The 21100-nt window shown below is 38.5% G+C and overlaps 2 protein-coding genes and 1 pseudogene across 3 annotated transcripts; 1 reads left to right on the top strand and 2 right to left on the bottom strand.

Moving 5' to 3' along the window:
- Positions 1-200: 200 nt before the first annotated feature.
- Positions 201-9392, bottom strand: GCK72_002451 (uncharacterized protein; the record flags this gene model as incomplete). The annotated part of the gene is made up of 18 exons (XM_053723432.1): positions 201-256; positions 690-800; positions 1080-1218; positions 1264-1407; positions 1452-1699; positions 1807-2120; positions 2629-3104; positions 3185-3278; positions 3329-3423; positions 3467-3589; positions 4052-4345; positions 5711-5746; positions 5828-5974; positions 6021-6180; positions 6868-6932; positions 7271-7486; positions 8667-8866; positions 9287-9392. The coding sequence occupies 18 exons, from the start codon at positions 9390-9392 to the stop codon at positions 201-203; spliced, it is 3024 nt and encodes a 1007-aa protein (XP_053592077.1).
- Positions 9393-16695: 7303 nt separating this feature from the next.
- On the top strand, positions 16696-19971 carry GCK72_002450 (uncharacterized protein; the record flags this gene model as incomplete). The annotated part of the gene is made up of 8 exons (XM_053723431.1): positions 16696-16863; positions 17108-17275; positions 17322-17465; positions 17511-17684; positions 17741-18971; positions 19045-19587; positions 19661-19899; positions 19951-19971. 8 exons carry the CDS (start codon positions 16696-16698, stop codon positions 19969-19971), a joined length of 2688 nt encoding a protein of 895 aa, XP_053592076.1.
- On the bottom strand, positions 18508-19987 carry GCK72_002449 (annotated as a pseudogene). The gene is made up of 3 exons: positions 19790-19987; positions 19161-19509; positions 18508-18827 (listed from the first exon to the last, which is right to left on the bottom strand). Coding segments are annotated over exons 1-3 (867 nt in total).
- Between the last annotated feature and the right edge of the window lie 1113 nt (positions 19988-21100).

Here is a 21100-nt window from a genome sequence, read left to right as displayed (position 1 = left end):
TTCCTCTTCACACGAGATTTGGAACAACGGATGGAATTGGAAAGCTTTAAAACACGATTTGGGATTCAAAATATAGGATAACAAGTAAATTGATTTAAAATTGAAAAAAAAATCAAGAAAAGTTGACATGAACTGGGCGATGGATATGATTAGCGTTTAAATTATATCAAATATTGCAAATGAGATAATTATATTAACGCTCAATTTTGTCGGTATTGTGGTTGAGGTGGATACTGTCCTGGTGGGAAGTAGAAGCCTGAAATTATTGTTCATGAGTGAACTATGTGTAAAAAAGAAAGTGGAATATATCATGCATAAAATACTGATTGGTGGTTGCTTCATTTGACATATTTTGTTCAATCTATCGCTAGTTACAGAACAACGACGAAGAAGAAACTGTTTCTAGATCTAACATGCTTAATTCCAACAAAAAAATAGTATAGTTCAGATTTTTAAAGAAATAAGTGGGAAGGAGAATAAAAAAATTTTCAGGTAATATATGTGGAAATGATTTGATCATTGAACTGGGAAATAGACAACGATAAAGTTGAAAAAGTAAAGAAAGATACTGGAGTCACTCAAACACAAGGAAAGATGAAACGGGTGTCAATCGGTTAAAACACCCGTCGAAGATCAGAACTGCACTACGATATTTCACTGTCTTGATTGAGGCGGGCGACGATGATTACGAACAGTGACTCCTGGTGGTCCAGTATCTCCAAACCGAGAGGGCGGAGCAAATTGAGAGCCATTCGAAACTTCTGAACGGTTGAGATGCCGTGGTGGTGCGATATTGTTACCTGAAAGTGAAGGCAAACCGAGCATGAAAATAAACCTAAGGGATGATAGAAAGGTATGAATGAATAAAAAGGAAACCTAAAGGAGGTATCTCAGAAACAAGAATTTATTTTTTGAACTAAATTTTAAGTTCGTTGAGAACCAACACAGATTAAAAATATTTTCTTTTAAAATTAGAACATGTACGAATCTTAGTCAGAGCACTATGAACCTAGAAGCAAATCCACCAAAAAACACACAAATTTTCATCATGCTCATGCTATCATCGAAAGGTTGCTTACCGTTTTGCATTTGTTGTTGAGCATAAAACGTCGGAGACATCATTCCTTGTGGCCCTTGATGATGTTGTTGCATCGGTGCCATTTGGTTATTACGTCCGATTATCCCGGCTTGCATTTGATATTGTGGTTGCATCATTGGCTAAAAATCCTAATTGATTTGCAGAACATGTTTATGAATGCATACCGAATAAGCGTATTGCGAAGTAGGAGTCTGAGAACCCGAAGCTTGACCCATATTCATGAAAGGGGGTGGTCCATAGTTCATTTGATGAGATGTGGGAATCTGTTGTTGCTGCATCATTGGAGAGGGTTGAGACGAATGCGGCATCTGAAATAAGGAAATTTGTTGGAATAGGTGTGTTGTCTACTGACCGACTGGGAGCCAATTTGCGACAAAGCAGTTTGAAGATTCTGAGGAACTGGGCCGTTGTTGGGTGACTGAACAGAATCCAATCTTGATGAGGACGATGAGGCCATATTGTTTACATGCTGTTGAGACAGCTGGCGGACCGGAGCCGAAGCAGCTGAAGGACGAGGCGGAGTATCGTCCAGTGTGATAATCTCGATATCAGAATTGTTTCCTGTTTTGGTTGGTGTCCTTTTAGATGATTCGGATGGTCCTAGAAAAAATGAAATATGATAGCTTTTCGAACTGGAATTTGATGACCAAGACATTTCTAATGTCTCTCCTATGTTATTTTTCTCTGATCTACTCGATAATGCGAACCTGTTCGTTCTGCAGTGAAGTTGTCGTTCAACGAATTTTGTATACCTCTTTTCAAAGCCTCATCTTCTTCATCATCGCTAAGAGTAATGATTTCGTCGTCAGCCGGCACCTTTTTCTTCTTTCCTCCATTCTCTGAAACTCCATTACCATTCATTGAAGAAGCATTGACGTTCGGTTTGATATCTTCTTCATCATCATCATCATCTGAAAGGCACACATCGACCTCTTCTTTAATGACGTCATATGAGCCATCCGGCTTCAGTTCAACTTCAACGATGTTGCTGCCGACCTTTGCCAGCACTTCGAGGAAATAACTGAAAACACAGTTGTTTCAATTATTTTTCGCAATTATTAGAATAATATACATATTCCTTCGATGTTAATCACTAGAATTTACTACTCTTTTCATCACTCTGTATACAAGCACACAGGTTCACTGATTTGTCTTGGAAACAACAAACACTAAACTTTTTCCGTATTCCAATACAGTGTACTGATTGACGTCATGATCTGAATTTTGAGTTGAAGCGCGAGACAGGGCAATGATAACACATATTTGTAAAAATAGACGCAGCGTTTCCAAAATTGTAACGGTGTTTCTAAATCGATATCAACACCGTTTCACCTTCTAGATTATGGCTATTTTCAGCACTGTCCAGCGAAAATTTAGCAACAACTGGAGCTGATAACAACTCACATCAAGATAGTAAGCAGAAAACGGAGGGAAAAAGAAAATAAATTGAAGCTGATTCAAAACACAGAAGAAATTAAAGAAAAGGGGCGAATATTTCAAAAAAATTGTTTAGTCTTTTGATTACTCACTCATCAATAATCAGCCTTTCATACGGGCAATATCCGGAGCACACTGGACACTGCCACGTTGGTTTCTTTTCATTCATCATTAGATATGATAAGAGATCGAAGCATTGGGAATGTGTACAATCCTCGCATCTAACTGGTGTCCTCACTCGAATTTTGGAGAGTGGATCCAACAGACTGATTTTTAGTTGGTCCATTGCAATATCATCTTCTCCTCCAGAAAGTTTATTTATAACTTCTTTTCTTGTTACTTCAGCTGATCTGTGTCTAGATACGTTTGCAACAAGACGGTTAAAAAGCATTTCAGAGTTGATACGATACACGAAGTAAATCCCGGCTGCATAAACCCGTCTATCCGAGAGCCAATCAACATGAAGAGTGTGGTCTCTTTGTTTGAAGCGACTCAAGCAAGATGTGATATTAACAGGACGAGACGGACGTTTCGGCTCAACATTTGGCTTATTTGTCGGAATTATGTTCTGGAAAAGATCACTTGATTCAGGAAAATATCTCAATTCAAATGTAAATCATCAAAACGTAGTATGCAAAACTTTCTTACCGGGAGCGAAGCAACAGATTCGTCGACACGTGCATGACAATTGAGCGGGAAGTCGTCTTTCTGAGGAGTCCCTGGCTCGGTGATATTGAAAAATCTTCAATTCAGTAACAATTATATTCTGCGCAAAAGAGAATGGAGAACTACCTTAATTGAACTTCGTATCGCGGCACTGGAGTCGCTTCTGATCGATATGCGATTTTGGCTGTTTCATCAGCATTCATCGAAAACGTGAAGTGTAGCTAAAAATTGAGTTTTTTTTTAAACAAGAACTGTTTTAATAACCGATTTGGATTGTTTGCTGTTACTGTTGGTTGCGTGCAATTCAACAGGTTCGAGAAGAGTATTGATGACATCGTAGAATGGCAGACTCACGGTCTCAAATCGATCAGCAAACACCTTTCCTATCTGCAAAAATCGGGAAGAGTGAATCGATATGAAAGGGGTCCATTGGAAACGCCGTTTACCAGAAATGTGAGCTCAAAACAGGAAAAGATGCTGTGAAATATCCCGATCTGTTTTTTCCGAAAAAATTGAATGAAATTAGTATTCAATCGCCCCCGGATTCGTAAAAAATTTATATCACAAAAAACGACCATTCCAAGTCCCTGTCCTAGAGTTTTTTTTCGAATCTAGATTATTAGGTCTAGCCGTACAAAAATCTGAAGAAGAGAAAATGACTGGCAACACGATGAAAGAATAATTCAAATTACTAGTTACGTGCAATGCAAGGAGGATCACGACGATTCAAAATCCAGTGATGACGGAGATGTTTCAGAAGAAGTACCTAATGTGCTTGTGGAAAACTGAGAGGTAACACGTTTCGTTCCAATGCTCAAAAGAAGTAATAAATTCAGTTAGAATGTTCACCCTATTTGGAATTTCCTGCTGCAACTGATTACTTGTATGCATTCCATTATTAAAAAATGCGGATGGCTGAAGTGGCGCTGCAGCGCGATTCATCGACTCTTTCAATTGCTCCTCGAGCAATTCAGCTGTAGTCCATCTCACCGTCATCGGATTTGGTAGCATGTGCTGATGATTCATATGGTGCATCATGTTCTGATGTTGTTGTTGTTGTTGGAAATGATGATTTACCATTTGATTGCTGGCACCGATCCGTGAGTATGGATGTTGCCGTTGAGCCGGTTGATTCCGTCTCATCTGAAACATAAACTTTATAAGGAAAAAACTGTAAAATGAAATGATTGTATAGAAACCCGCTGAGCCAACTTGACTCTGAGGAAAATATGAAACTACGGTCGAAAATATATTTCGATGTGCGCTTCAAAAGCAAAGGCCCGAAAACCGGATGATTAGCAATAGAGCGCATGCGATGCTATTACTTTTCATCTGCTAGCATGCGTATTCAACGCGGTGAGGAGAAGGGTGCTTGGCATCTGATGTTGTTTAATGCTCAGATTGAAAAAAATCTAAGGCAGCGTGGCGCTGATTTTTTGCTATCGGCGAGCTGATCAGATTTGTTGAGTAAATTGAACTGAAAATGAATATTTCTCGAAATGTCGAAATTGATGTCAAAATAACCAGATTGGATCCCGAGACACTAGTGGAAGACTCTAGAAAGCTTTAAAAAAGAATAATATACATACCTGAGCTTTCTGAGGAGGCATCAAAACAGTCAGTGCTAGTTTTAAATGAGCTCGCGAATTGTATGCGATATTTCACAAGATTCCTCGTTAGAGAACAAAATATAATTTCCTAGCATAGAAAAGTATACCCGCGAGATGAAAAGATCAACAGGAGAAAAAAAGTAAATTCAGTGTAAGATTGGAGATCAATGCTAGGAAAAATTTGAGCGAGAGTAAATCCTAATTGTAAGAAAAGAAAAATAGAGCATTTTCTCGGAGAATAGTTAATTTTGAAATCAGGTACATATTTCCACTCTTTAGCTGTTTTAATTAAAATGTGACAACTATGTCCACAGAATTTAACATTAAAATTTCGAAGTGATTTCAATACAATTTTTACAAAAGCCAACAAAAAGTAAAAGCTTTTTTTCCAAAAACCGTTTACGAAAAAGCGTGGCGGGAGAGAAAGAGAGGCGAGAAGGAGAGAAAAAGAGGACACCGGGACGAACGGACGCAGTCTCAGAGATGTAGTTCTCATAGAGTGCACGCATATAAAACGAAGAGACGCAGAGAAACAGCGACGTGCTCCTATTCTACAAAGAAGCAAAACCGAAGTCGATTTTGGGTATCAGCAAATGTGAGGAAAAATAATTACAACGAAAAAAGGGACAAGCTAGCAGAGATGATTCGTTATGACAGATACCCTGCGCCATTGGAATAGGGTTCTGGACAGTGTGGTCGGAAAGATAACTGCGTCAGCATTCTAAAACGCTATTCAAAAACGATCTACTAAGCATTATATATTCGCAAAAGATAATCAGAAAATTGTAAAATAGATAATCAGATGTTTGAATCTTTCACAAAATGGGGTCTTTCTACTAACTTCATCAAAGTGGTTGATTTTATTGGCACAACAAGAAAGAGAAGTGTTGAAACTAACCTCTCCGTTAGATCCATACTGAAGTAACTGCATTACCTAAAAAATGTTTATTATGCCACCAGAATTACTTTAATATTTTTAAAGCATTTGTAGCCTCAAAAAACTTGAATAGCAGACCATTGCGTTTAAGTTACGAGCGTGTTTCTCATCATATAAAGACTCGAGAAGAACTTTCTGTAAGTCGAACTTTGCTGTGCGTTTACGAAGACCTAGGTGCATTATAAGTTGCTGGAGATCGTGCACTTTCATCTTAAAAATTGCTGTCTGTAAAAAGTCAACACTTTTTTAAACTTTTGGTATAGAAACATACGCATAATTTTTGGTTTTGTTCGTGTGATAATCCATTAATTGGGAACGGGTATGTGTTTCCTCCACTTCCAATCATTTTACGTGTATCATCTACGACTTGACTCCGATCCATCACTGATCCCCGTACAACCTTCGGCAAAAGATAGAAAAATATAGATGTACTGCAGAATTCAAAATTTTAGATGTATGGTCCGTGAAGAAAGCATCACAAAAATAGTTTTATTTGAAGTGAATCTTTGTGATGCTTTCCTCCTAACAAGCATTTCAAAAAGCGCATGGTGCGGAATAAATTTATCAGTTAGGACCAAATTACGCGCGGAAAAGGGGAGCGCAACATTGGCAGCGTATAGTGGAGCATTGAAAATGATATATTCGAAAGAAAATATCCACACCTTTCATGAATTTTCATTGATTTTCGATCCAAAATTTTAGCGGCGTTTAATGATTTCCCTTTTCAATGAATCATATTTGCATATACTCGCAAATGTATATCTCGGAAAAAAACATGTAGATAGCCATAAAGGGTTCGGTGTTTGAAACCGTCAGTAGAAAAATGAATACAATTAGAGCTAATAGTTAGCCCAACGGAAAGGACATTTTTATTTTCATGAACAAAAATGAGGTAAAAAGAGAAACTACTAGAAACAAAAATTAACCACAGAAAAAGCTATCGATATCAGAACTAGGAAAAGAAAATGATGAGAAGAAGAAAAAGGAGAAAAATGGATAAAAAAGCTGAAACATGTTTAATAAAATAGGGGCTTACTCGTAAAAGATACCATTTTTCTGTATCTTCGTTCCTCTCGTTTGTTCTCTTTTCTTTTCGCTTTTGTGCTTAACGTCTGTACCAAAGTTGGGCCTCTCTCTTACGCTTGATCTTCTTTTGCAATTGAAGAACTCCGTAAAGGAGGGCCTGAAATGCATTTGTTCGCAAATCGAAAAAAAAAGAAACAGATGCAACTATTCCCAAAGTCTGAGAAATATAATTCAGTGTCCTGAAAGTTTCAGGCTGAAACTCAAGTTGAGATGGCGCATTATTAAAAGTGTTGCTGCGGGCCGCCCAACTTTCTGCCAATCGATATTGGTCATGTGGCGGCGCCCGTTCAATCAATAACTTGAAGGGCATGCTTACCGCACGGCCTCGTTTTCGTATTACACAGTGGATTTCGAACGACAGTGAGAAATCAACGGTAAAACATCTGCCCACCCAATTACAATTGGATAGAAGTCGCAGTGTTAGTGAATTCTTACCTCAGCTGTTGGTGGACATCCAGGCACATAAATGTCGACTGGAATAACGCGGTCGCATCCTCGAAGCACCGAATATGCGTAATGATAATACCCTCCTCCATTTGCACACGATCCCATTGAAATAACCCATTTGGCTTCAGGCATCTGGTCGTAGATGCGGCGAAGAGCCGGCGCCATCTTGTTTGTCACAGTACCAGCAACAAAAATCAAATCGGCCTGAAAACGAAAGGGACATTACTAAAAAACAAAAAAAAGAAGAATGAAAAGCAAGATGGCGAAGCTTTTTTCATTCGTTGCTGGGAAACGGGACATCCGCACGATGCGCTCATAACGTCATTCGATTAGTTTTTGACAGAAAAAAAAACATTTTCCGAATTTCAACTGACACTATTCGAACTGGATATCTTTACTATTAACAAACACCAGATTCTGTATGTTTGTCTGTGGTTCGCCGATCCTACCGCCCTCCCTACTGAACCGATTTTCTTCAAATTTGGACCAAAAGATCAGAAATTTTCACCACTCGATGCCCGTCTTTTTCTTTTTTCGAAATTCTTAAAATGACGTCTTCTGAGACAGAAACACTGATAAAGCATTGGGGAATCGACAGCGGAAAAAGGGAGAGACGGTCGGCAAAGCGTCGCCTTTTCTTTCCTCGCCCCTGCCGCCGTTTCTCCTGGCCGCATGGATCAAGTGGGTGCGTCGCCGCGTCCGATCTGGCAAGTTAAGCAACGTTGACTACAGTTAGTTGGTTCGAACCCATGAGAACGTGAAGGATTTTCGGATGCCATCGGATTCAAAAAAAATAGAGGATTCCAAACGTGTCTTCCGTTTCCGGACTGGACCACGTCATAAAAAGATACATGCCGTTTTCTAAAAAGTGCCGACGTGAAAGATTTTCTGATTTCATCGGATTCAAAAAAAATTGAGGATTCCAAACGTGTCTACCGTTTCCAGATTCTACCACGTCATAAAAAGATACAGGCCGTTTTCTAAAAAGTGGCGACGTGAAAGATTTTTTGATTTCATCGGATTCAGAAAAAATAGAGGATTCCAAACGTGTCTTCCGTTTCCGGACTGGACCACGTCATAAAAAGATACAGGCCGTTTTCTAAAAAGTGACGACGTGAAAGATTTGTTGATTTCATCGGATTCAGAAAAAATGGAGGACTCCAATCACAATTCACTGTAACACCTAGAAGGGTGGTGTTGAGAAGGAGGTTTAGTCGCCGTTAGGCGACGTGAACCGACTGGTAGTGTTCATTAACAAAAAAATAAATTAAACTAATGAAGCGAGAGAGTGAAAAAAAGCGGAATGAGAAATCAGCTGGTTATCAGTTGCTGTTTTGAACAGAAGAAAGTTAAATCGAAAAGCTGAACTTAAAAAAAAATTAACCTGTCTGGGGGATGCTCTGAAAACGACTCCGTATCGATCCATATCATATCTTGGAGCAGCGAAATGCATCATTTCAACTGCGCAACACGCGAGACCGAATGTCAGTGGCCAAATGGAGCCTCTTTGAGCTAAATTCATGACGTCATCGAGACGAGCCAAGGCATATTCGGCTTTCGAGGAAGGATTCAGGAATGGGGTTCCTAAAAATAAATGTAAACGTATTGAGAAAGAAGCTCTATTGAATACACTTGTAAAATAATGAAGTGTTTCGTCTTGAGATTTTTCTCGAGTCTAAAATTAAATATTATAGCCATAATCTTTGAACGAGAAAAAACTGAGATGTTGTGTGATCGGATTATATTTCTTCCTGAGCTGATCTCGTTTATTCAGCTTTAAAAGTTCATCTTATGACTCATTTATGAGTACCAGGAAGTAGCAAAAGTTTTTTAATGAAGTCTGACGGCAAAGGAAAACGAAGGAGTAGGACATTGAGAATGGTATTTAGAAATTGAAAAATTAAGCACTTATCAGCTACATTATTAATAAGTACAATGACATATAGGTATATCAAGTTCAAATCGTGTAAGGATTCCAAAATCAAAAAATTTAGGAACACATACCTGTTGTGGCAATACCCTTCGGTGCTTCGCTATTACTGGCGATCGCCTGAGTTGAAGCAAGGCGACGAGTGCCAAACGCTCCGGCAGTTCGAAGCGCGGAAAGCATCTGAAACCAATCGATTGAGCGGTTTTAAACGAAAACAATAACGCCACGTATTATTAGAGGGCACAAAAAGAATTCGAGATTTGTTATCAGTTTGCATACCTCAATAGGGATTTCAATATGCACGAAGAGATGATGAGATGAGAAATAGAACTAGGTTGCTTCATCTTGAAAGTCTTTGAGAGAATCTTTAGTCTTGCAATGCCAAAAAAATGAGAAAAACTAGGGAATCGAGTCATATGACGAGGTGACGAAACCAGTTCGAAATGAATGCGAGGCGAACAAGAAAATCGATAAATTGAAGGCCGTACACCAATGAATAATCATTGAAAAAAACGAGACGGGAAGAAACGAAGAGTCCTTCGTCTCTGTGGGCCGCGCCGATCGATAAATTCTTCGTTTTGTGTCTCGTACACTCTAGTTGTTGTGTTATCTCTCGATCGTGCCTAGCCCGACAGGAAAAGACGCGGCGCCCTTCGAGCCGCCCGTGTTGTCGCCAAAAATGAGGGGATGCATTCAAATGTGAGAAATATATAAAGGAGAAGAATAATCGGAGGGACATTTCGTCCAGTAATGCAAAGGGATGGATTTACACTGAATTTATCAGAAGCTGATTGAAAAAAGACAACACCTCATTATAGCTGGAAAAAATATTTAAAAAAAAAAAGCAAAAATCGAAGCATGTTAATTCATTCTATTTAGTTGAACGGATGGCATTTACAGAAAGAATTAAATTTTTCAGTTTTCAAGCAAATAACATCTTAGTGAGAAATTTAAAAAGTTAAAATGAATTCAACAGAAGAATGAAGTTTGAGTATAAATGAAACCTCCTCAAAAGAAAAAACTATTCAAGAAAATAAAAATAAAAAACGATTAAAAAATTTAAAAAATTTCTACAGTTTTCGTGGCGGCCTAGAAAAAGCCTCGGCCAGGAAGTAATGCTCCACTGAGAAGCGCCTTATTTTGAATTCTGAAATTTTTAATTTTATTTCAGGCGGTATTTCTCATTCAATATTTGCTTCGATTAAGTTCTTTCATTTTTCTGTTTGTGATAAGTTTTTTTTTAATTTTACGCGATTTGATGAATGTATTAATTGTCAGATTTCCCATGTAAAATACTTAAATTCTCTGACTTGGTAGCCCACTTGTGATTAGGATCTCTCAGCAACTCCTTTACAAATAACAACTTTTTCAGCAAAACAAACAAAGAAATTGAAAACAATAAACACTCATTTATATTGTTGATGTGATATAGTCACCTGTAGAAACACTTAGTTGTGTATTTCTTTCCCGCTGTCAGCTTTCCCTCATACATATTTATGATAACTCATTCGTTGCTTTTTCGTACAGTTTATTACTTCCGACTTTATGCACCTATTCACGAAGAAAAAGTGCTAATTAAAATGCCACATTTTGCATTTTAATGCTATTCACGAATGCACTTTAATGTGCATAAAAAACACTTTAATTCGAATTAATCTGCATTAAAAAGCGAATTAAAATGCACATCGTGGCGAGATATCTTGAATAAAATGCATGCGCCTTTAATAAAATCCGTAAATCCACACAAATCTTAAAGGCGCATGCATTTTAATTAAGATATCTCGCCACGATGTGCATTTTAATTCGCTTTTTAATGCAGATTAATTCGAATTAAAGTGTTTTTTATGCACATTAAAGTGCATTCGTGAATAGCATTAAAATGCAAAATGTGGCATTTTAATTAGCACTTTTTCTTCGTGAATAGGTGCATTATGCAGTTCTCTTTTCAAATATTTCAACATCCTTCCTACAGGTCTAAGTTTCACAAATCACCTGACTGGGAAGAAATGACGTTTACTGAAGGAATGACTCAGAAAGTTTTACCGTGTTGTTTCTTTGAAATTACGTTTTGTGTTCGGAAGGTTGGAATTCAACAGTTCTCTCAAACTTTTCTATAATGTGTCAATCAGAGCGAGTTTTGATAAAAGGAAAACTTTTTCAAAAAATTTTACCGAAGCGTCCCTTCCCATGTATTTTTTGCTGCAGTCGATTGTTTTAGTTCTTTTCAAACACTTTATTACTTCCTTATCATCCGTATTCGTTCAGTCGAAGTGTTTTTTGACGGCATTCAAACCACTGATACTTTATTTTCAATGTCTAGTTGTAACTAGCATACAGTACCGAAAATGACAATTAAAACTCTAAAAAAAAAGGAGATTCTGGAATAGCATAATTCCATTTGTAGGTATGCAGTTTATCGGACATTTTTTCTTCCACGCGGCGCCCACGTTCACTATCGCTTCTCTCTTCTTCTATTTCGCTTTTCCGATCGGCCGCCAGTTTTCTATTTCCAACAAGGCGCGGGGGTCTCTTCCCTTCTTCTTTTTTCCGAATTGTTTCTGCACAATTTTCTGCGTCTCTTCGTTGTTAGCACTTCCTCATCTGTTTTCTCTCGGTCCTACTGGTCGCCATAATCTCTGTTTTCTGTCAACTTTCGCCTAGTTTCTCGTCTCCTCTTGTGTTGCGTCGTCCTCTCCCAACACCACTCTACGATCATCTCATTCGTTTCTCTAAGCCTCTAGATTTTTTGTAGTTATTTTTTACTCAATTCTTCAAAAATATTTTTTCGTTTGCTATTTTTGTTTAGAGATATTCTTCGTTTTGATAATATTGAGCTTCTTTCTTATGTATCTCGAGAAATAACCGACGAAATCTTCTCTCACGGGCTCTGTCTTCATACATGTTTTCAAATCGTGATTCATCCAACTTCTTTTTTTGCTTATTTTAGGTGATGTAGAATGTTTTTCCAAGTTTTAAAATCCACTGTGATAGTTTGTTTACTATATTTCGTCAGTATTTGTAAAATGATATCCCATTTTGAAAAGGTCAAAGTACACTGTCATGGAAACTTCGAGACGAATTACTCCTTTTTGACGAATTTGATCTTTGTAGCTCATATGCACAATGCATGAATTTGATTTTGTGATAATGACGCCTTTCATTCAAAAGAGTTTCCTGCGGCATTGTTACTTTTATTACACAAATTGCATTAGTTCATTCCAAATTTCTTAAAGTTTGTAAGTTGGCCAGGTGAAAATTCCGTTTAAGTTTATTCAGAAATTAGTAAACTGCTGTGTTTTTTTTTTTGCAGTTCTCTAATTTAAAAGTCAACAAAACAGTTTTTGTGCTTTCTGGGAGAAGTAAAATTTTATCAATATCCACTATTTTTCTTTCAAAAAAGTTATCGGTTATTAACAAAAATACTTTTTTTCATGAAAAATATTAATATAATATGGTATATAACAAATCATGTAACAGCAGTTGACATCCTTAACTATTTATGAATGAAGATATAATCAGTTTAGTCTTCATCGACTTCATAATTTATAATTTCTCTACTAACGAATATATCGTTTCGAGACCCGGTTCCATCTCTCATTTTCTTCATTTCCTTCCGTCGGTTCTAGTTGTTTTCTATCCTTCATTTCGCCATATTGTCTAACCGCCCTCCACTAATTGCCATACCATTTGGCATTCTCTCATCTTTCTCGTACTCATCATCGTCATTTTTGCCCGTCACTGCAGCTACTGCTGGTCGCCCGCTCTCTCTCTCAATCTTTTCGCTCCCTTCTCAACAATACCTCTTCTTTATGCTTTTTTTTTTGTATGAGCGTATGTGTATATATGATTTTTCTTTCCCTTATTGCAACATTTTAAACAAAACAATTGTATTAGTTATTTAGTTTATCAACATCGGAGTGGTATTGTAGAATCCGTGTTATTATAATTTTGGTAGTTCTATTCGATCGTATTTAAATTTAATGCAGTTCAAAACAGTTCTTAATAGATATTGACTGTATTTGAAATATACTGAAACCTAATTTTTGTGACTTACTCCGTCTGAGTCAATTAACTTTTTCAAGTGTTTCTGTGAACACTTTTTGTTAAGCGACAGTTATTGTCACTCACATTTCCGAGATTTTTCCTTCGTGGCTCTCACCCACTTTTCTCTTCTCTTTTGATCGGACAATAATGGCGTATTTGCCCAACAAGGCGAGAAACTTATCTCTGTAATCACAAGCTACTGTTCGGTGTTTTTTCTTATCAATTTTATTACTCTGCTCAAGTAATTCATACGTTTCCCTCTTTCTATCTCAAATCCCTTTTATATTTTCCCCGATTGTCTATGATCTCTGCACTTGTTCTCCTGTTCTATTTGAATCTCATTCTCTTCAACACATTTACTATTTCCCAAATTCGCCCGTTCTTTGTTTGCTATAGTAATAATTTGAGTCGAAATACCGGTCGAGTAGTAGTTTTCTTCATTTTTTTGCTCTGAGAGAGCCGACTAGAGCACTGTGATTTCTCGCGTAACTTGTAGTTCTTTCGTCAGATCCTAAGTCTTTACTTGCGTAATGTTTGTACGAATAGTTTGAAATGTCCTCAACGGCTTTCTGGAGTCTTTCGTTTGTTTAAAATGAAACAAATAACAGAGAAAGAAGATCATCAATGTTTTTATATATATATAGATGTCGCTCGAAAATTGTAATCAACACAACCTAATTTGAATTTAGTTTAAAAAAACAATGATATTACTTTGAAATGGGCTGATATTTTCAATGAACCGTCTCAAAAAAAAAACACTCTTCATAACTGAATCCAATTGTACCTGCTATACTTCTCTGTCTGTTTCTACCTTACTATCGACCGGTTTCTCAGTTTTTAAATCACTCGAAACACCCTTCCTTCGTCTCGACGTAATTTTCCACCAAACTGCAGCAAGCGGCACCTAGTTGATCAGAGATTATATATACTTCCTCTTCTTCTTTTTCATTGCTTCACTTCATTCTTTTTTAAACGAATCGATTCGACATGGAAAAGGCTAATTGTCTTGACCGTTCGCCGATTCCGTCAGAGCGTTTAGAGAGTTTTGGTTGGGCTGGGTAACTTTGATTGGAAAGTCTCACCCAAAATGGAAAAGAAGAGATGAGAAGTAAGAATGACCCGGATTCGTTCTCTATAGGGGACAGAAAGATGAATAGGCATAGAAAAGAATGACTGGGAAGAGAGGGACACTCTCTTTGTCAGTTATTGTTATCAGCAAAAAGTTATCATTGTGTCTCTTATCATTAAATACGAAGCAGGAGAAGAAGAAGGAGATGAAGCAATTTGATGGATAGACTTGGGAGGATATTTGAAGAGATAAGAGAGAAGATCATGACGATGAAGCTGGCTGGTTATAAAGAATGCATTCACATTTTGTCGTTGTTCTTCTCATTCAGCAATGTGGTCATTTCCGTGACTTCTCTCATTTTCAGCTAATCATAAATTCAGTGATATTTAGGGAATTTCTGGGTTCATTGTGTCTTGGTGTCTTGACACCCGTGCTCTCAAATATCTTTATTTCACAGAATTGTACCCATAAAGTTCTTGGCTTTTCTGTCAGTAATTAGCCAGTTTATGTTGATAATGACTTCATTAATTTCCGCAAAGGTTTCCGTTCTACCAATGTTCCGTCTTGTTGCGGAGGTGGTGGAGGAGGACATTTAGCTGTATGTTGCGATGGGTCTGGCTAGCTAGTTGCTTGCTGCTGTGCAAACTGCAAACAGCTATTTTGATAATGGTGAAGAGATGGAGAGGAGTGAACAAAATGAATGTGAAGAGAAGAGAGAAGGGTGGACAGGAGAGAGCAATGGCGATGGCCGTGGCTGTGTGTTTTCTCATCGTCACTACCTGACTGTTTTGTGTCTTTTATGTGTTTGTAGTTCTTGATTCCCATTTTAAATGCCCAGAATTTGACCAGAAAAAACAAAAAACATTCACTTTTTTAAAGAAATATCTCAACATTTACTTCCCGGTACTCAGAAGCATCTCCTTTTGTTTTTCACTTTGCAAACTTGTACTTTTAAATAATTAGTTATTATGCATGTCTTAAGTTTCAATAATAGTAGTGCCCAAAGTGAACTGATGATATGCTTTGTCACGCACGCGTTATAGAAGTATTTGTTATTACAACGTCTTCAGTTTTTCTTTCATTCCGTCTATCCCCGTTATTTCATTCAGATCTCTCTTGATCTCACAATCTCTCTTCTCCGCCGATCGAAACAATCTCTTTAGTTTTTATCTTTCCGTCGTCCAGTGTCCGCCTCTCTAGTCCATTGCAATGCGAAAGAAAGATTTTCGACGAAGGAAAACAGTTCTAATTTTCTTCTTTGATATATGAATGATACATTTGTTAGTTCCGCTTCTCTTTTGTTAACTTGAAACCCAATTTTGAATCAATTTTAGCAAAGTTCTTCTCAATTCTTGTCAGTGTGTGTTCATGTTTGCATAAACTTCAACTGATATAATTAGGTCCAAAATGGTATCAGCTCTTCTCTGCTCAATATCTTCTTCTCAGACCGGAAAACGAAGAGATTCTAGGAACACATTTCTCCTTCCCTCTCTCATCCTCTCTTTTCAACGTGTTGTTTACTCTTGATCCCCCTCAGACGTTTTCCAACGTCTGTTCGAAGAAAACAGATATCTTTTGTTTCTCTTTCTCTGATCTGCCATCTGAATTCATCCGTTTCTAAGTGATATTGTTGAAATGTGAAGAATGAGGGAAGCGAGCAGAGAGCAATAATGTTGATGATGTTTGTATAGCATCGTGTGTTCCTCAAGAACATCTGGAAAGAGTAATATTATTTGTACTTATAAATCTTCAGCAGAAAGTTCGGTTTCGCTTTTTTCTATGGAGACCAGCATACTTTGGAGATGGAAATGTTTTTTCTTGAGATTTTAGCTTTTTTCGATGGAAAACTTGATTTAATACTCCAAAATCACGCTCAATGTTTCAGTTGTTTCCTCATTCTCTTCTCCCAAATGATTTTCTTTTGGTTTCTTCTTGTGAAGCAACAACAGTTGTTTTGTTTTGTTGTCAAAAAACGTGGTATCAGATATTTTTCCTCTCCCTCTCTCACTTCTGCCCCTCTCTTCATTGCCCGCCTATTAGATGTGGGAGCTCTCTCAAAAACTATTCCCATTGGAGACATTATCTTATCACTCTCTCTTCTTCACACCTCATTCTTTCTTTGACGCTCTGCTCATCTCATCACTTGGTTATATCTCAAAACCTTTCACCTGCTCTCTTCTCTCCGCCGCTTTCGATAACTTTTTGCGAATTTCCGGAACTCGGTTTAGTGGAAGATTCATGAGTTCTTCTCGGTTTTTTGATCTTCAACTATTTGTGTTCTGGTGAGGAGTACAAACCGCACATTCCAATCACTTCATTGGTTTTTATCTCTCACCCAAAAACTTATCATGCTATTGAAACACATTTCAGATGGATGAAGAAAGTAGATTATCATCATCACAACCGTCGACGTCGTCTTCAGGCGTTCCTTCAGACAGTTCTGTCGTAGATTCTGATACGCAGAAGACATCGAAGGCGATAAACAAACGTCAGCAGGCACAGCAACAAGAGCGACCGTCTACTTCCAAGGCTTGCAAGGTTTGTCAATATATCGAGACCCCACAAATTCCGAGGAAAAAAAAATCTCCTGGGAAACGAACTCCTGGGAAAAAGGCGGAGCCAAGCGCGCTGATTGGCTGCTGAAATCCTAATTAGCAATGTTGCGCAACTGATTAGCCAATCAGAGCGCTTAGCTCCGCCCTTTTCCCAGGAGTTTTTTTCCTCGGAATTTGTGGGGTTTCAATCTATCGAGATTCAAATAACGTATTTCGTCCATTTTCAGAGTGAGAATTGTGAGTTTGGATACACAGACGCTCTTCCCTTTGCCCCATGGCGGAGGAAACGATACGGATTGACAGTTCAAGGTCTGCATGAAGAAATCGTCGACATGTATCACTGGATAAAGCCGAACGAAATCGAATCGAGACTCAGAACGAAAGTTTATGAGAAAGTACGTAATGAATTTTGTTGAGCCTTTTTGATTAATGTTTCTCTAGGTCCGTGACTCAGTGTTACAACGATGGAAGCATAAAGCGATCAAAATATCAATGTTCGGAAGTCTAAGAACCAATTTGTTTCTTCCAACATCAGATATTGACGTACTCGTGGAATGTGAAGATTGGGTCGGTTCATCAAGTGATGTAAGTTATCTCTCGTTTTTCTCAGAGTGTACTAGTTAATTGCAGTGGCTTGCCGAAACTGCGCGTGGTCTCGAAATGGATAATATTGCTGAATCAGTGATGGTGTATGGAGGAGCGTACGTGCCCATTGTCAAAATGGTGGATCGAGATACACGGCTTAGCATTGATATTTCGTTCAACACTGTCCAAGGAGTTCGAGCAGCGTCATACATTGCGAAGGTTTGTTTCAGAAAATTTTATTCATGAGAATTTTATAAGAACTTGGTTTTTTTCAGGTCAAGGAAGAGTTTCCACTTATCGAACCACTCGTGCTTCTTCTCAAGCAATTTCTTCACTATCGTAACTTGAACCAAACATTCACTGGAGGCCTCTCTTCATATGGACTCGTCCTTCTGCTTGTTAACTTTTTCCAGCTGTATGCTCTCAATATGAGACATCGGACGATATATGATCGTGGAGTCAATCTTGGACACCTATTGCTTCGATTCCTTGAACTTTACTCGCTTGAGTTCAATTATGAGGAAATGGGAATCTCACCCGGGCAGTGTTGTTATATTCCTAAATCAGCTGCCGGTGCAAGATATGGCCACAAGCGTGCTCAACCTGGAAATCTTGCCCTGGAGGATCCACTCCTCACTGCCAATGACGTTGGTCGGTCTACTTACAATTTCACATCGATTGCCAATGCGTTTGGACAGGCGCTCCAGATTCTTATGGTTGCTGTCACACTACGCGAAAGGAAAGGTAGAAACCAGTTAGCAACCAAAGTCTATCGAGGATCTCTACTCCATATGATAATGCCGTTCACATCAAAGGAACTGACATACCGAAATTGGCTGATGAGTGGGGTTCTCTCAGTTCCTTGTCAAGACACCCCAGTCACATATGACTTGAATCAATTGCACAATACTCTGGTGTCACCAATGGTCGACTTATCACGATACGCGTGGCTTCGTAAAACTCCATCTGGAGCCGAAAAACGAGATGCAAAACCATTAAAGATTACTAATCCTGCCGATGATGTTAAGAATCAAGTTCTTCTTCAATTGAAAGAAAGAATGCAGAAAGAGAAAGAGTCACAAGAAGCTGCAGCCAAAAAGTTGAAAGAAGAAGAAAATTCTGCTAGTCTAGGAGCTGAGGTGGAAGACGAGGATGCTAGACCGGATGCTCTGCGAGAGCAGCGAGATGATAATGATAACGGATTGATTCTCACCGGACCACCACTTCCAACTTCAACAGCTTCCGTCAACACTTCCGCCACTGTATCTACCGCAGCGAGTATTTCTGAGAGAGAAGACACCGATTCCCCTGGACTTTCATCATCGCTCGGTGCTCCATCGTCAGAAGAAGATGACGATGATTCTTCAATGAGTAATATCAGAAAGACATCGGACGCAGGGGTTGTCTCTATTCAGTTCAAGAAGCAATTCAGCGAGGTTGTGAAAACTCAGAAAGAGTTCTCCAAGAGGACGCAAACCAATTTCGATGATAGAAAAATGGAAGTCGGTAAGTTGATACTGATTATTTTCAAGTAGTCACTTGAAATTGGTTCCATTTCAACATTTTTATAACATTTCAGGAGCTAATGGTACTCAATTCGGAAACATCAATCATTTCTACCCCCAACAGCAGCCACCTTCAAACCGTAACTTCATTGACTACGCTGCCGCTGTAGCCTCTACTTGCGGAACTCACAAGCATCGACAAACATATGCACAAAGAAACCGTCAAAGTAGGAACCATTCACAAGGATCGGATATTTCCGATGGATATGATGTGGACAGAAAGAATATGAACAATAACAACCAACGTGGACGACGAAATGTCCGAGCACCATCGAGTTCTTCAAATCATTCCAGGCAGTCTTCTGGCTCGAGAAGTAGTGGACTAAACAATCACTCATATTTCCCAATGCCTTCCTCAATTGATTTCCAACCTCGTCGATCTCAGCATGCTGACGCAACATCAACAGATGAAAGTGGAAATGGTTCGGCAATGACATCGACATCCGATGAGCCGAGATCTCCAAGAATGTACGCAGATGCTGTTAAAAAGAAGTCATCAGTTTCTACCAATACGTCTGCTGATATGAACTTCGCCAACGGAAATGTGCCGAAAAATGGTAAGTGTTGGGTTCCTGGGCACTTAACTAATCTAACTGATCTCGTACGGGACAAAAAACTAATTTGATTCAGGTGTCGTCTCTCAAAGTTCAGCATCTGTCGGTTCGAACACTCCGAACAACGAGCGATCTTACCGGAATGCAGTTGTCGTGCCCACAGTTTCTCTTTCGGCTCCAATCCCACCTGTGGCTCCTTGCTTACCATCGCAGATTCATCACAATTTGCGTAAGGATAACGAATGTGGCTTAGACACACAATCCCTGACATGCCATCCCAATGAATTGAGTCGGCAGCCACAACTGATATCACTGGTACGTCGAACAGTATTATGATTAGTTGTCTCAAACTTTGTTTTATCTCAGGCGAACCGATCTCCAAGATAGCATTGCCTCTGCACATTATCCCATTTAATCCTCGTTCATGTTCTCATACTGATAACAATTTTCTCTTCTCCTTATCAAAACACCTCTAGTTATTTTTCCAGGTTATTTTACATGTTCTACATTCGTCTTCCCCGTTTAGATCCCTTTTGCCCAGTGTTAGTTTTCATTCGAAAAAAGCCCATTAGATATCGAAAAATTATAATATTTTTCTAAAAAAAATTGTCTCCCCTCCTCACATAATCAGTTTCATTGTTTTCATGTTCGCCCCACACATCCCATCATTTCTTATTCCTTTTTAATCTCGTTTAGACCTGTTATCGATCGGACAGTGCCCAAAAATTGTTTTTCCGCAAATTATGAACTCCCCTCGCCAAAGCTGCCTTTATTTTTTCTATTTTCATATTTCCCGAGTTAATATCGTTTGATTCATCATTGATTATTATGGTTTACTTCTCTCTCCCCCTACACGTCGTGCACTCGTTACAGAAATCCGGTAATATTTCGCTTCCATGAATTGCAATTTCTTTGTTTTGTTCTACTTACCCAAATTGTGAACTTGCTTATCTATCTATCTGCTTCATAGTTCAATGGCTGATGAATAGAAATGCAAGAACCCATTACTTCGCCCCTATGAGAGTCACGACCATTTCGTAATTTTATAATAATTGCTTTATAATAATTACCAATTCCCAAATTCCGTCTCGTTAGGGCAGATGTGATACTGTTTTCTCTGAATCTAGAACCACGATCCTTTCAGAGCTGACAGTATCATTTCATTGTTTTTGTTCTTCCCAGTTTTTAGTATATCAAGTTATTATTGGTCTTTTTTGTTCTTTCCTCCAAACCTGAGCTCTCTAAATTCCATTCTCTCCTCTTTCTCGTGTACTGGAACAGTAACATTTTCGGTTTTCATTGCTTCCCAAAACGCACTATGAATAATCACAAGCGGGTTCCCTAATGCTCTTCTCTCTTTACTATTCGTTTTCTTCAACCTCTTTCTCCTTAAACCTCCGTTTTCTGTGTCTCATTTTCCGGTTTTCATTCTCATTCTCACACGCACCCACACATAACCTTCCCTCAGAGTCTGTTTTATTTCCCATCTTCCATCCACTCCTCAAGAAATGTTACC

Source organism: Caenorhabditis remanei, chromosome I (genome assembly GCF_010183535.1).
Source record: "Caenorhabditis remanei strain PX506 chromosome I, whole genome shotgun sequence".
Classification (NCBI taxonomy): domain Eukaryota; kingdom Metazoa; phylum Nematoda; class Chromadorea; order Rhabditida; family Rhabditidae; genus Caenorhabditis; species Caenorhabditis remanei.
This window is presented reverse-complemented; position numbering and strand designations above follow the sequence as displayed.